Source organism: Bos indicus, chromosome 7, assembly GCF_029378745.1.
Source record: "Bos indicus isolate NIAB-ARS_2022 breed Sahiwal x Tharparkar chromosome 7, NIAB-ARS_B.indTharparkar_mat_pri_1.0, whole genome shotgun sequence".
Taxonomy (NCBI): domain Eukaryota; kingdom Metazoa; phylum Chordata; class Mammalia; order Artiodactyla; family Bovidae; genus Bos; species Bos indicus.
This window is the reverse complement of record NC_091766.1, coordinates 101,690,924-101,706,256: the sequence shown is the minus strand read 5'-3', so window position 1 is coordinate 101,706,256 and position 15,333 is coordinate 101,690,924. Positions and strand designations below refer to the sequence as shown.

Below are 15,333 nucleotides of genomic sequence, written 5' to 3'. Positions count from 1 at the left end.
CCAACCTTGAAGTCTTTTGGAAAATATATTTTATAAACTTAATTTTGAAATAGTACATTTAAGGATATTAATATTTTAAAAGAGTCAGAATAATATGTTTCTTTTGATATTCCCTAAACATGAAAATGGTGAATCAGGCTTCGTTCACTTTATATACTTTTTCTTAGTAATTAAAGCCATGATAACATTTCAGTGCTATTTTATTTTTTCACTCATTCCCTTGAATTATGGTGAAGCTAAAGCAGATTTTAAAAACTTACATACCCTCTAGCTATTTTCACTAATTCTAATTCAAAGGTAAATATCACTCATTTCACAAGAAATATTTTTAAAACATAAAAACCAGAATATGTGATTTGCTGAACAAGATTCAGGAAAAGCTGTCACAGAATAATCTTTTAATCCCCAGGATTTTATTTACAAAAATTTACTAAAGAGCAAAATCTGGAATGTTGACGTCACAGGGTATTAACTGTGATTTGCTGACTCCATTTTTCCACACACCCAGTCCTGTGAGCCGGCTTCCTACAATACACTCCTTTCCTCAAATAACTTAAGCCTATTAACAAACGCTTTGATGGAACTTGGTCCAGGGAGATTTCCACTAATTGCCCTGTGCTTTTAACAGTTCCAAACACATATTACAATTGTTTATTATAAAAGTGGCTAGAAAGCAGCTGCTGCGTGCCTTGAACCAGCCTGATGACTATTAGGGTGCGCAGAGAAAGGTCTATCAGTCTCCGTGACTATGCAGGGACAGGAGCACAGAGCGGTCCCTTTCCAAACGCAAAGTAGGACACACCAGTCATTCTGGTCTGCTAAATACGCAAGGGTGATTCCGGCTAGAGGTGCAAAATATGAGGCTAAAAATGCATGGCTATTTTCAAAGATCACTGATCTTCATGAACTCCCAGAGGATAAAATGAAAGGGAAGATTTCACCACAATTATGCTGTAAGTTTCTGGGGGTGGAAAATATATCTGTTTATCTGAGAACATCCCCCAGCACCTGCTGCAGTGTTGGCATATAACAGACATTTAATAGATGCTTATTGATTGTTCATGACAAGATATTAAGATTCACTACAGTGATTAAAATAGATTCTAAAACTGCAACAGTTACTTGAATAAATGGGAGGCAGTGTGGTAAAACAGAAATAACTTTGGATTTGGAACCAGAAAACCCAGGGTTCAGTCCTGGTGTGACTCCAGCCAGCCGTGTTACCTTGCGCAAGTCACTGACTCTTTGAGCTTCAGACTCCTCATCTCTGGAGCAGGGTAATACTTGCTTGAAGAGACACTTACACAAAATTTTCGTTTTCATTTTAAATGGTGTATACAGGCCAACTAGCACAGCAAATGGGATAAGAGGACTCAACGAACAGATCCATGGTACTCTTTGGGTTGAATCATGAACTTAAAAAAATAAACATCAGGGTATCCATCATCTCGGTTTCAGTGTTTCTCTACAAGCTGTCTCCACCTTGACACATTATCTCTGACAATGAGCATATATTCATTAAGTCAGTGACAAAGACTGATGGCTGTGCCACAGCAGAATGAACAACTGTGAAAATCAAACCATGATAACCGTGAGATGCAAAGGAACAACTCTTTTCTAAAAAAGAAATATTCTGCCTAATTATTAATCAGCTGTAAAATATTTGCAAAGATGCACTTTGTCCTAACAAAAAATACATTTTCTCCACCCCTTTGTACTATGACCCCATCCATCCCTTACCAGTAATTTCCAGTGGACGCTGGCATATTGCATCCAAACAGTAACATATGATGGACAGTATCCATGCTGGCACGGGGTTTGAAGTCAACTGTTAAGAGAAAATGATACATGATCCTGAATATAAGTTTTACTTCTGTGTACAAGTGTCACAAGAGACCCCAGCATTCAATATTTTGAAAAGCTGTCTAATACAGATGTCTTGATGCTCTTATGATAGAATGCTCTGGTTATATACATTATTTACTCCTTAAGATGAACATGAATGGATAATTTAATCCAGTAGGATAGTAAACTATTAGTTAATAAAAGAGAAAACAAGATGCTGAAACTACAGATATACTCACACGCACTTACTAAAGCTCTCTTTTAAAGTGATGAGAGATCATGTGGGTACAAAATGAAAGCTCTAGGCTACATATTCACAGTGTATTTCCTTGCAGATCTTGGTAAAGTTCTGAGACCACTCAACACTGCACACACTGCACTGAAACAGTGAGCGGTCAAAGCACGAGGAAAAGGATTCATAACACAAATTTATTACCTTCTTAAAATAACAATAGTCACCGGATTGTGGCATGGAAAAGCAAGTTACTAGAAAAGAAAAGTGGCAAAGTATATCTTTCCAAAAACACAGAAGAATAAAAATGTCCAGAATGAACACCGTGCACTTGTTAAAGCATCGTGTATTGAAAATGACACAGTGCTATGTCTCATCTTGTCCCAAGAACAGTGGTTGAAGGCCATTAAAATAAACAAGTCAGCTCAGAGCTAACACAGAGGAATCAGGGATAAGTTATTTAGTATGATCATGCCCAGCATGAGCTCTTTCCTGCTTTGGGGTTGGCTTATCTCCTTTCATCCACATTCAAAATGCTGCCCTAGTGGGCAGTTTTCAAGTCATCTTTACAGATACAAATGCTAAACACTCTTGGGTGTATGCAAAGCTTCATCTTCTAGCTCTTTTTCTCTATCTTACGAAATTAATAAAATACCACTTACTGCGGAACCGTGTATCTGAGACATGCATATTTATAAAATAAGAGTTGCTCTGCATCAACGAGAGCACGATGGCACGCATGGTGTGCTTGGTCAGGAAATGCAAGGTGCCCACCATGAGCCACCCTGACTCACGGCTTCCATGGGAAATACAGAGCCTTTCATTCACTGCCCTGGAAACAAGAATTTAAAGCCTAAAAATCACATCTTCTCATACCACTATCTAAAAAGATAACCAAGACAGGACAGCAGGGAGATGGACTTGATGTAACCTGAGGCTGTGTTTCCTATTACCAAAGAATGCAGCAAGCCTAGGAGACTGAGTATACTGCGGAAGGAAAGAAGCAATTAGAAATTACAACAGTTCACACGAACCACAGAAAATCATACCACCACCAAGCCTAAATTAACAAGAGAAACGCAAGAGGGATTCCACCCCCGTAGGCTCACTCTCAAGCTGAGTGCAGGGTTTCCTTCCTCCCTTCCAGAATTCTCCCAGGGGATCGGTCTTCGAAAGAGGCAAATTTTAAAAACCTTGGGGAATAACTGGCCTTTGTCTTCTACTCACCTTATACTTATTTTGGTATATGATGCAATTTGTTATTTTATATTACTTTTTGTCAAATGATTTCTATCATTCTCTGCGTTACTATAACTCTTTAGTCTGACTAAACCTACCTCCCACTGTTTGTTTGTTTTCAATATCTATCCCTAGGCCAGTCTATGATGGGTTGTCAAACAAGAGGCTGACTGCTCTGCTTTTTCAGAATCAATGTAGATGATGACATGGTTCCCAGTCCCCTTAGATTCTTTGGTTATGGGTGGATTATATGAACAGCTTTCTTTATGACTGAGTCATTCTGGAAATTCTGGTAATAAACCAACACGGCCACATGCATTTTATCAAGGATTATACTGTTACATAAATATGTGAGTTCGAGGTCTCAGCTAAAAATTCAGGTGGAATGATCCAGGAGAAGATTGGGATTACATGTCTCTTATTCAAGGAAGAGGTCAGGGAACGACATGTTTGGAAACCACTCAAAAACTGAGCCCTGAAGCCATGGGGATAGACAAAAGCACCAGAGGTGACAGCAGGAACCACAGAAAAGGTTCAGGACAGTTTTAGGGAAAGGTCTGAGCTCTTAGGAGCTGTGCAGAAGACCCCAACTGTGTTTTCTCTTATAGTAATGCAGTGTGTGTACTGTTGTGAAACAAAGCAAAAACCTTTTTGGAAGAAGAGTGGGCTCTCTTTAAATTTATAAAATGAAATATGAAGCAAAAGATTCAGGTAGGGACAGAGAGGAGACCTGCTGGGAGAACAGATCATGAAGACAACAACACACAGTCTCTGCGGCTTTTCATTAGCAAGGAAAGCCAGGAGTTTTGTGCGGGGCTGCTGCTTATGAAGAGGATCTTCTCACTGTCCTTTGTAAAGGGCAAACATTATTCAAAGTACAACTTCTCGAGCCATTTTCTAATTTTTTTTCCTTGTCTGACATACTATTTTCAGAACCACTCATTTGTCCCACACTGAACTCTTCCTAGATATGTGTTTAATTTCAGTTTCTATAATGAGAAACAAATCAATATCTGTTAGTGCTAGCAAAAGAAAATCCCTCAGAGTTTCCCCTCATAAAAACTGATTCTCACTGACTTATACATTCTCCAGAAACTCAGGATCTAATTTAAATGCTAAGTAAATTATTGGTACAGAGTGGAAACAAACAACTAGCCATCTCCCTCATCTCCTGAAGAAAGAATATACTGTCAAACTATTCATATAATTAAAACTCAAAGCAAAACTCACTCCAAGTTGAAACACACATCCAGCAAAAGGAATGGCATATCCAAGTGTAAATGTAAATCAAACAGTAGATGCCGTAAAACAGCAAAAATAAGGCAAGAGTTGGACGATTTCATTGAAGGGCCTGCTGCAAGTACTGGGCAGAGGTCACCTGGGAAAAGATCAGGCTGACAGGTTCATTCACCGGGTTTGTCCCACTCCTACTTATGAGTCCTGACTTTGCAAGAGAAGACCCTCCACCCCGAGGGAATAAGGTCCATGAGCACAGGATACACAGACAACTATGCTAGAGATTTCAACACTGCACAAAATAGACTATGGAAAAACAGTTAAAAATCACATCTTAAATTCCCCCTTCTTTCTTTTTCTCCGAACATACACGGAAAGAAATAAAGGATCAAGGGAAAGAGAGGTAGCAGATAATAATGAAAACAACTGCACCTTTAAGTGTGTGATTCTGACAGGCAGAATAAACAAAGGCGGCCCTGAGATGGTGACCAAAAGGCAAAACACAGCCTTGTGCGAATGCAGGGGACGATTACACCTGGTAAGATTAGAAGTGCCGCTGACTCTTCTAACTCAATAATAAGATGACAGCTGCTTAAGCGGAAGTGGTTCTTCGGTCCCAGTAGGTGTGAGCAGTTCAGACCGCCTGATGGATAAGACCAGGGAAAATTTTACAGGCAAGGAAGTGTCAGTAAGGGCTAGAAAACAAATACGTTTTTCAAAGGCCTGAGACTCCAGAAATAGTGACTCAAGAACATTAATTAAAGGAAATGTGATGATGCTGAAAGTGCATAGGCTGGAGGATTTCCGGGAGAATAGAGCCATCTGAAAGGAAAGACTTGAAAGTACATGTGTGGGCATCCCGAGCAGAGAGAACTAGGCCTATTTTCTGGAGTTCTAAGCAAAATTTGTTCTAATTGCATGAGCTCGTTCAGGATTTATGGCCTCTTTTAGCTCACATCAGACTACAATCAGGGCCATGACATTTTCTAAAAATGTGATCTAGGAGAGAATTTCATCTAGTATTTGGCTTTCTCTCCATTTTTCCTTTCCAAAGAGGATATCCAGGTCTGCATGTCAAATTCTGATGTATTTGCCAGACTCAGGATGTGGAAATATTTCAAAGAACCCACATAGCCAAGTGAAGCAATATGCAATTTAGAAGATAACAATGTACACATATAACCTACTCCCAAAGGCCACTGGAAATGGGAGCAAAGGAAGGCAGTAAGGAAATATTATCAGTCAGTTAGTTCAGTTCAGTCGCTCAGTTGTGTCAGACTCTGCAACCCCATGGATTGAGGCATGCCAGGCCTCCCTGTCCATCACCAACTCCTGGAGTTTACTCAAACTTGTGTCCATTGAATCAGTGATACCATCCAACCATCTCATCCTCTGTCGTCCCCTTCTTCTCCTGCCTTCAATCTTTTCCAGCATTAGGGTCTCTTCCATTGAGTCAGTTCTTCGCATCACGTGGCCAAAGTATTGGAGTTTCAGCTTCAGCATCTGCCCTTCCAATGAACATTCAGGACTGATTTCCTTTAGGATGGACTGGTTTGATCTCTTTGCAGTCCAAGGGACTCCACTTATCCATGTTTAAAAAGTACTATAGACATGGATAATTAACCTGTCAAATAAAGAACTGACTTGCAAATGCAAGTCTGAATCTCCAGAGATTAGGCATTCCTAAATTATTGCCTGTATATATCATCGGAGAAAACTGTTAACTTTGTTTCTTTTTTTCTCCCAGTGGAATCATACTATACACAGTAAACAGCTTATTTCACATACTGTGGAAATTTCTACATGCTATTAAACAATTTTTCGTCAACAGTACTTTTCACTAGTGCTATGCTTCAGAATTACCCTATGGAGCTGATTTAAAATACAGGCACTCATGGTCAACCCTGGATCAGCTCTGCCTCTTACCCTATCAGTAGCTTTTTTTGAATCTACAGAGGCCGTTCCAGGCAAGCACATCTTTGCAAAATTTCACAGGTGAATGAGAGGTGATCCCGACAGCAGTCAACACTTTTAGTGGCTGACTATGTTCTATTATGTGAGCATCCTCAAGAGTTTAGTTAACTTATTTTAGTTAACTTGGATTATCTAGCTCTTTCAAATGTACAGGGTAAACAGTAAAAACAAGATTTCTTTTAAAACAAATTTATAAAACCTTTTGAAGGCAAAAATCAGTTGACCCTTTAGAATTGTTTTATTAAATCAGATCACTGATTTAATCACTGAGATCACTGGAATGCTATATTACATCAGACAAAATTAGCTGTATCACCTAAATTCATTTTAGGGCACAGGTCTGAAGCAAGCATACAAATGGGGCCCCTGGTGATTCACGTCTGCAACAGAGTCAGTTTTCTAATAATCCTACTGCTTTCAAGCCATTTTCAATATTGAGAAAAATAGGCATAAGGTTCAAGAAATAATAATGTATAAAAGTTGTCATAATTAAAATTCCTGGCCCTTAATATCATTCCCATAAACATTTGCTTTCCAAAAAAAAATAAAGATTATATTTCAAGAACTATTCATAGGAACTAAAGATAATGCAAAAATGGTAATTTAAGTGTAGGATATGATCAGCTTTAATGTTCATAATCTTGCAGTTGGGCAAGAAAGGTTCAGATAATTGTAAAGCTCACAGCAGCAGAGTCCATTTGGCAGCTTGCTGAAGACCCACAGCAATGGCATATTACATTATCTTCTGCCAGCTTCCCACAAACCATAAAGCAATTCTACACTAAAATAAAGACCTCTGCTTGAACATTTTTAATCAGAAAGTTTAATAGAAAAGTTGTCGTTAGCTCTCGCTAGCTTGGACCATGATGTACAATTCAGAAAGAATCCTTAACATGTTTTATGAGGACTTTAAGCGACTGTTGCCAAATTAACCAAGAAATAAGACACCTGAGAGGGCCTATAAATCGAGTGCAAATTTCAAGTGAAACAATCCTTACTGCCGAATAAAGGAATTTCAGCACCAAAAAGAATTAAACTTCTAGATGATATACCTTTTAAAAGGAAACTTTCCGGTATATGCCAGAACCAACTAAACAATCAATAAATAGACTTTATCAGTCAGGCTATGCAAGATAAAACAGCATAAGCTTCATTAAGCCCTGTTTTTGTAATGTCATCTCTATAACATCCCCCTATTAATTTCCCAGAAAAGCAAACCCACAGTCCCCTTATTGCCTTTCCAGAATCCTCCAGCAGTCTCTGACACCTCGCCATGATTCCAACAAGACAACCTCCAACATCCAGTCTGAGCTCTCACTGGCTGCCCTTCTCACCTACTAACCACACCCACTAACCCTGACTGAAGGCTTACCCTGCGGGCTTCACCGGTAGCTTGCCAGTCCAGGTTCGATGCACGATACTGGATGCTTGGGGCTGCAGCACTGGGACGACCCAGAGGGATGGTATGGGGAGGGAGGAGGGAGGAGGGTCCAGGATGGGGAACACATGTATACCTGTGGCGGATTCATTTTGATATTTGGCAAAACTAATACAATTATATAAAGTTTAAAAATAAAATAAAAATAAATAAATAACACAGCCAAAAACAAAACAAAACAAACAAACAAACACAAAAAAATAGAATCTCCTTGCAATGCAGAAGACCTGGGTTCGATCACTGGGTCGGGAAGATCCCCCAGAGATGGGAATGGCAACCCACTCCAGTGTTCTTGAAATCCTATGGACAGAGGAGCCTGGTGGGCAACAGTCCAGTTTAGTTCAGTTTAGAGCTCAGTCATGTCCTACTCTTTGCAACCCCATGGACCACAGCATGCCAGGCCTCCCTGTCCATCACCAACTCCCAGAGTTTACTCAAACTCAAGTCCATTGAGTCGGTGATGCCATCCAGCCATCTCATCCTCTGTCGTCCCCTTCTCCTCCTACCTTCAATCTTTCCCAGCATCAGGGTCTTTTCCAGTGAGTCAGTTCTTCACATCAGGTGGCCAAAGTATTAGAGTTTCAGCTTCAGCATCAGTCCTTCCAATGAATATTCAGGACTGATTTCCTTTAGGATGGACTGGTTGGATCTCCTTGCAGTCCAAGGGACTCTCAAGAGTCTTCTCCAACACTGCAGTTCTAAAGCATCAATTTTTCGGCACTCCAACTTTCTATATAGTCCAACTCTCACATCCATGGAGTCGCAAAGAGCAGGACACAACTGAGTGATCAACACTTTCACTTTCTACCTTGTGCATGGCTCACTTATGGTTCACAATGGCCTTGTGAGTCTGGTCCTTCCTCCCTTAACAGATGAGGCTGAAGGAAAGAGAGGCTGAGTGACTGCCCATGGCCGTGCAGCCTGCAAGAGGTGAGGCTCACGTGTGAGCCCAATATGCTCCAAAAATTAAGCGCTCATATGGTTGGCAGCTAGAACATTCTCCTCCCTCTGCAGATCCAAACAGACCATCCTCCCAGATCCAGATCAAACCTTGCCATTTCTCTCATGAGATTTTTTTTTTCTGACTGAAATAGTTCACATTGGTCTTTTCAGAGCCGGCCACTGAAATTGTCCCCACTGCAATAGTTGAAATGGCTACTTCGAACAACTGTCAAAATGCCAAGAAGCTGCAGACACTGAAGGACGTTTTATACAGCAAACCTGATTCAACCCTGGGCTTTAAGAATTGGCCATTTTCTGGGGAGTGAGGAGGGGTGGCATTTTGACACTATGGCATTAAAACAGCTTTGTCAACCTGTCAGTTACTTTTTGGAGACCTCCAGATGCATCAATTGAAGACATTTCTAACTCTCAGTTTCATAAAATATAATGAAATGGTTCCTACTCTTCCTAATTTTTTTTTTTTATTACCTGACAAAACTCTGGAGGTTTGGGGGTTGTCATGTTGGAAACGTGGGTATTTGGAGCAGATGATAGAAGACATTCGAGAAATACAGAGCTGAGACAGAGTATATAGCAACAGTTTCTTGTTCATGATGAGCAGCAAGCGAATGAGATTTTATCTAGTCATCACAGACCGCCAGTACACTGCATCTTATTTGTGCTATTTCAGCTCTCTCCAAGTGGCCTGCACTAAGAAATGAGAATAGCCTCCAAGGGTGCCTGCTGGAAGGTACCCGATGGTCGTGTGGAAGACAGAGACTAAATTATTCATGTTGGAGACAACCCTAGGTGAAGAGAGAAGGGAGGGCATGCGTAGTCAACTAATTGGGAGCAGAAAGGTGACAGAGTAATTGCATGGGGACAGACACTCACACACACACCCTTCTATTCAATATTTATGGCTGTCAAGGCCATAAGATACGGGTAAATGAGCACTGTATCCTGCCAGACCTTGGTCTCTACAGTCACACTATGTAGCTGACCCATAAACACGATCAAAATTAGACTGTGCCCACAGTTTTTGAAGTACCCCAATATCACCTTAACATGTGCTTTGTTTAAGAAAGCTCACGTTTGGAAATACCCGAATCTAACTGTACAATTCTGCTGTGTTCTGCATTCAACAGAAAAGCCCAAACGAAAAGCAATGCATCATTAGATGAATTTTTGTCTATTTCTAAATTCGATGCTTCTATCTCATTTGTATAGTGCAATTTGATAGATAGGGACCTGCCATCATTCACTAAGGAAAAGACACATTTATTTACTGGTCATCCATGTGAGGGAAAGCAAGTGGATGAAGATGACAGTCAAATTTCTTGGCTGAGTGGGCTGCTGTCAGAGCCAATTCTTCTGAGTGTCTATAAAACACCTTTTAGACAGCATCACAGTTCAGTGGTCAAATGTAGATTTTCTAATACCCTCGCCTGTCCCAATTCTGTGGCTCTTTATTAAAAAACAAAAACAAAAGTAATGTTCTAGAGGAAGCTATGATTTTCTTAAAAATATAAAAATTATACTTATCTTCATTAGAGTATTTTCTCAAACATCTACTTTTATTCATATTTAGTAACTCAACACCAACATATAAACACATCAAGCATGTTGGATAGGCTTGTATGTACATATTACAGACATATGCACATAAAATTCCATGACAACTGTGATGGTATCCTCTCAAAATTAAGATATATGTTTATTTACATGTTACATAATTAGTTGCATAAGCATAAAGCCAGAATTAAAAATTACTCAAATGTAATTTGGGGTTTTACCACTATCAGAAGAGTTTGTTTTAGTCCTCATAAACAGTCTGCCTTTTGGGAATTTCTTCAGAAATTTAAAAAGCAAGGGAGAAAGTCCTTTTCCTATGTTGTAACATTTGTATTCTTGTCTCCTAGAATCCTGCCACGTTGTGATTTCCTTGAATTTGTAACATACCACATCCCCAGGGCTAGCCCAATAACTGGCACATAATAGGATTTTTAAAAATTTGCTGATTTATGAACAAGTGGTTTTTCTTAAAAAAACAATTATTCCCTTATATTCAAACAATTACAATTTAAGACAAAAGAGTAAACTGTCTACTATTCAATATATTGTCTTAGAAAATGTGCAAACAGAACACTTTTTTTTAGTATCCACTCATGTAATAGGCAAGCAGCTTCTGAGTCCTTACCATGCCTGCTGGCTTTTAATTTTTTTTTAATTTATTTTTAAATTGGACTATAATTGCTTTATAATTAGGTGCTAGTTTCTGCTGTACAACATGAATCAGCTATATGTATACATATAAACCCTCCCTCTTGAGGCTCCCTCGCACACTCCTCCCCCTATCCCACCCCTCTAGGTCATCGCAGAGCACTGGGTTGGGCTCCCTGTGTTACACGGCAGCTCCCCGCTGGCTGGCTGTTTTACACGTGGTCATGTATATATGTCAAGGCTGCTCTCCCAGCTTGTCCCACCCTCTCCTTCCCCTACTGTGTCCACAAGTCCATTATCTATGTTGGTGTCTCTATTGCTGCCCTGTAGCATTCAAACATTTTTACAGCACAATGAAAACAAAATATAATATATATATATAAATATAAAAATTTAAATACAAAATATTATTTCATATTAAAAATATTTTAAATATATAATATATAAAAATAAAATATAAATATATTAAATATATAAATATAAAATATTTTTAAGTGTCTTAAATGAACAAAGTTTTACAGGTCTTTGCAAATCTTCATTTTTAACCACATTTAATCTTATGATAAGGTGCCCTGAGACCCAGAATTTCAGACAACCCACAAAAAGGCCAAAGTTTCATTCATGGAAAAGCCTTGGTTACCTCACAAGTATTACCTTTCACTTTGGGAATTAGGATACATTATGTTTAATTACCCTTCCAACATATAAGCCCTTTTCCTTCTGCAAATCTTTACATCTTCATGTGTATTGGGTTTTATTTTGTAAGACAGTTTGCAGTTTACCTTTCTTGCAGAACTGCCCAGAGTGTTCCCAGTAAGGAATTACGGAATACTTGTTTCTCGTGTGAGGAAGATAGCAATGCGCTTCTGCTGTATTTCAGCTTCTTCTATGCATTTGCTAACTTCTCCCCTCTAGTCCCTATGTCATCATCCCCACACCTACATCTGTTACGATTTGAATGGCATTCAGGGAAGCAGCACACACACAGTAAAAAGCTTGGGCATGTTCCTTAAGCTCTCTGACCTCTTGCTTCTTCCGTAAAATAGCTTAAATATGCTTAGTTTTCAGTATCTTAGTGTCTGGCAAGTCCTCAGTAAACGATGGCTGGTGGTGGGTTGACTCTAAGAACAAGTATTCCTTTAATAGGACCACTACTGTCCTAGGACCTGATTAAACCACAGACACAGATGTTCCTATTTCCGTTTCTCTGTAAAAACACAACAACTAACAGTGTCATCCTAAGAATTAATGAGATTACACATGCAAATATGTAAAGAATTGGTACTTCTCTTTGGTTTTCGGTTTTCCAGTTCTATTTTGCCTACACCTAAACTTCTGTGGTTGCTGAATTATGTAAACAATGGCAACCAAAAATCTCCTGGGGGTGGTAAATTAAAGGATTAACACTGAAGATAATCATGTTTTGAACAGGTGACAAAATGATTAGTCTTCATGCAGTCCTCCCAGCAATAAAGAAGAAATACTGAAGATATTGCGTTGGCCAAAAAGTTCATTTGGGGTTTTCATTAACACCTGATGGAAAAACCCGAAAGAACTTTCTGGCCAACCTGGTAGTTATAATTCTTATACGATCCTTCAAGTTGCCTAAGAAAAATGGACAAACATTTAATACCCTGGTTCTAATATGGCCCTTTATGTGTTTCCTGTGAATATTTTTCTTGACTGAATATACTGACTTGTACTTTCAACTTTAAGTTACGTGAAAGTAAACACATTTCTACTAGGAGCGCAATCACACATTCCAGGATATATATTTATAGGCCTTCGAGTCACCAGCTCTGACATCATTTACCACTACCTCCAGAAACAAACCAGGAACCTGTTAATGTGAGACCCATAGTACTGCTCTGAAACACGACTCACATATTTACACAGGTGTGTAGAGTGGCCTTCTCTTCAAAAACAGGAGCAATCAAGTCTACCCCAAACTCGGACAAAGAAAATACAAAATTAGGAAAGAAAAACTTCAGGTACAGTTTCTTTTTATTAGCAAACATTATTTTCTCCTAGGCTGTCAAATATGTGGATATGATTGAAGAAAGCTTTACTGTTAGTACTTTAATTATGAATTTATATCCTAAACCACTTTTAGTGTTACTCAAAGCATGACAATTCGAAACTTAAGAATTACTTTTGTCCCTTTTAAAGTTCAGGATCTAGAAGCACCAACTTTCTAACTTTCTTCCTAATAATATTCAATGATTACACAAAGGAATGTCAGTCAGGCAATGCTCAGCTTTCCAAGGTCTGACTTATTTCTAGGAATTAACTATGGAGCAAGTTTTGTTTAGAGAGCGTTGGTACAGGCTGTATTTTCTGTTGTGACTGCCACCAAAATATGTGAAAAAAACCTGATGCACATTGTTCTGGATTTGAAGATCTGTAATATAGTTTTCTGTGAAGAACGCCTCATGAAAGTTCATCCTCCGATGGCCCCAAGGCTACTATACACGTTTTGTGATTCACATAATCGCCATTTCAGACAGCCCAGTTGGAGGTTAGTCTCAAGGCACCAAAGTACAAACTCTCATTACCAGCACTTTCTCTTCGAAATCAACTTTTCAAAACAGCAAAGTAAGGCAAGGGGAGCAAATCCATGAATAATTTGCCAATCACACATCTTCCCCAAACAGTTGAAAGTCTGTCATAAAGCATGTTTAAATTAAAACTACCCAGATGAAAACAGATGGTGCTCTGTCACATTTCCCGTCTGATTGAAAGGCTCAGCTGGGGAAGGAGCTGTCATTTAAGTGTCCTCTGACTCTATAGACGGCAGAGTCTGTCCTCCCCCTCTCCCTCCCTCCTGCTCTTCCTTCTCTTATTCTCTACTTCTTCCATGCCTTCCTACCCATCCACCTGTCAGACAGGTAAAATCTTACATCCCCCAGTGCTGATCTAAGTGCAGTCGATTTATAGCATGAACCAGCAGGTAAACAGAGGGTCCACTGAGTGGAGCGGAATGAAGCATCCAGCCAGACAGAAAGCCAGTCCTCTATAAATGGGCCACATGGTGCTTGCGGCCACTGACATCTGCATGCAGCCCCTTAACTACTATTCCTCACGAGTCTCTCCAGATACAGTTAGTAAGCTTGTCTCTCAGTGGCTCACTAGTAGTATTCCTGCATTAGGCATTATCAATGTGTTTCAGAAACTGACAGTAGAAGATTAACGCGCTCATAACCATCAAAGAGAACCTTTCACTGATCTCAAATAGCTGCCTTTCCTTCCATGGCCCACCCCTCTGCACCATCCAATTAATACTTACTCACGAAGGCTTCCTCATCCATTGGCAAACGCACTGACATGCAGAAGTACGTATCAGACTGTGAAGAAAGAAAGACACAAAATTCAAATTAAACTGCTGCTAACGACGAAGAAATAACTTGTAAAAGCGTGGGCTCTGTGACTGAAAAAGGACTACTGGTCCATCTGAGGTGAGGTTACCTGTCAAATGTTGGGCGCCAGGTGAATGCAAGGGCTAAGTCTACAACTTACATACTCGAAACATTTTTCTATGACTCTCTTCTAAATGCTTATTTAGAAAATTCCATATATAATCTGATTTGTAAAATGATGCTAAATCCTATTTGTTAAAATAAATTTGAGTAATATTTCTAGTACTGTCACAGTTAAAAGGCAACATTTTAAACACTCTACAGAAATAGTAAAATATTTCAATGCATTTGATTTTAAAATGTAGGAGTTAGTTTTGACCATCTTTGCTATATGCATAATTAAATATTTAATTTCCAGAATTACTTTATTAAATTATTAATTTAACAGAATTAAAATATTAATTTCAAAGACGTAGTGAATAAAGGGTGGTTTTAATACATATATTTGGTTGTTCTCTCTTTAAAATTTTTATGTAGAGCACTGAAGAAATCAACGTTAATTAAAGTTATTCTTTCTTTTCCAGTTTTCAGTCTCTTATCTAAGTTGCTATTTTCCACTATTAAGTATACTGACAATAAGATTTTATTGATAAAAACTGCAAAGTAAGGATAATGGGGATCTGTTGATATGTGCATTCACTTTCTTAATGAAAATCCATATGCAGTGAAGTATGTGCTGTGATTGGTAATATACCCAATACAAATAGAGACTGAACCCATTTAATAACTCATACTTTATGGATTATTACTGCACAGTGGTGGAATCAAGAGACTCCACAAACATGGGC

General features: G+C 39.0%; 1 protein-coding gene across 11 annotated transcripts in view; it reads right to left on the bottom strand.

Annotated features, from left to right (window-relative positions):
* Window positions 1-15,333, bottom strand: part of PAM (peptidylglycine alpha-amidating monooxygenase) — a 324,625-nt gene that overhangs the window by 121,883 nt on the left and 187,409 nt on the right. For all 11 annotated transcript variants that reach the window (XM_019965490.2, XM_019965491.2, XM_019965492.2 and 8 more), the window contains exons 5-6: window positions 14,416-14,473; window positions 1,741-1,828 (exon numbers count right to left, since the gene is read on the bottom strand). In XM_019965490.2, the coding sequence (XP_019821049.2) occupies window positions 1,741-1,828; window positions 14,416-14,473 (146 nt within the window). The remainder of the gene's footprint in view (window positions 1-1,740; window positions 1,829-14,415; window positions 14,474-15,333) is intronic.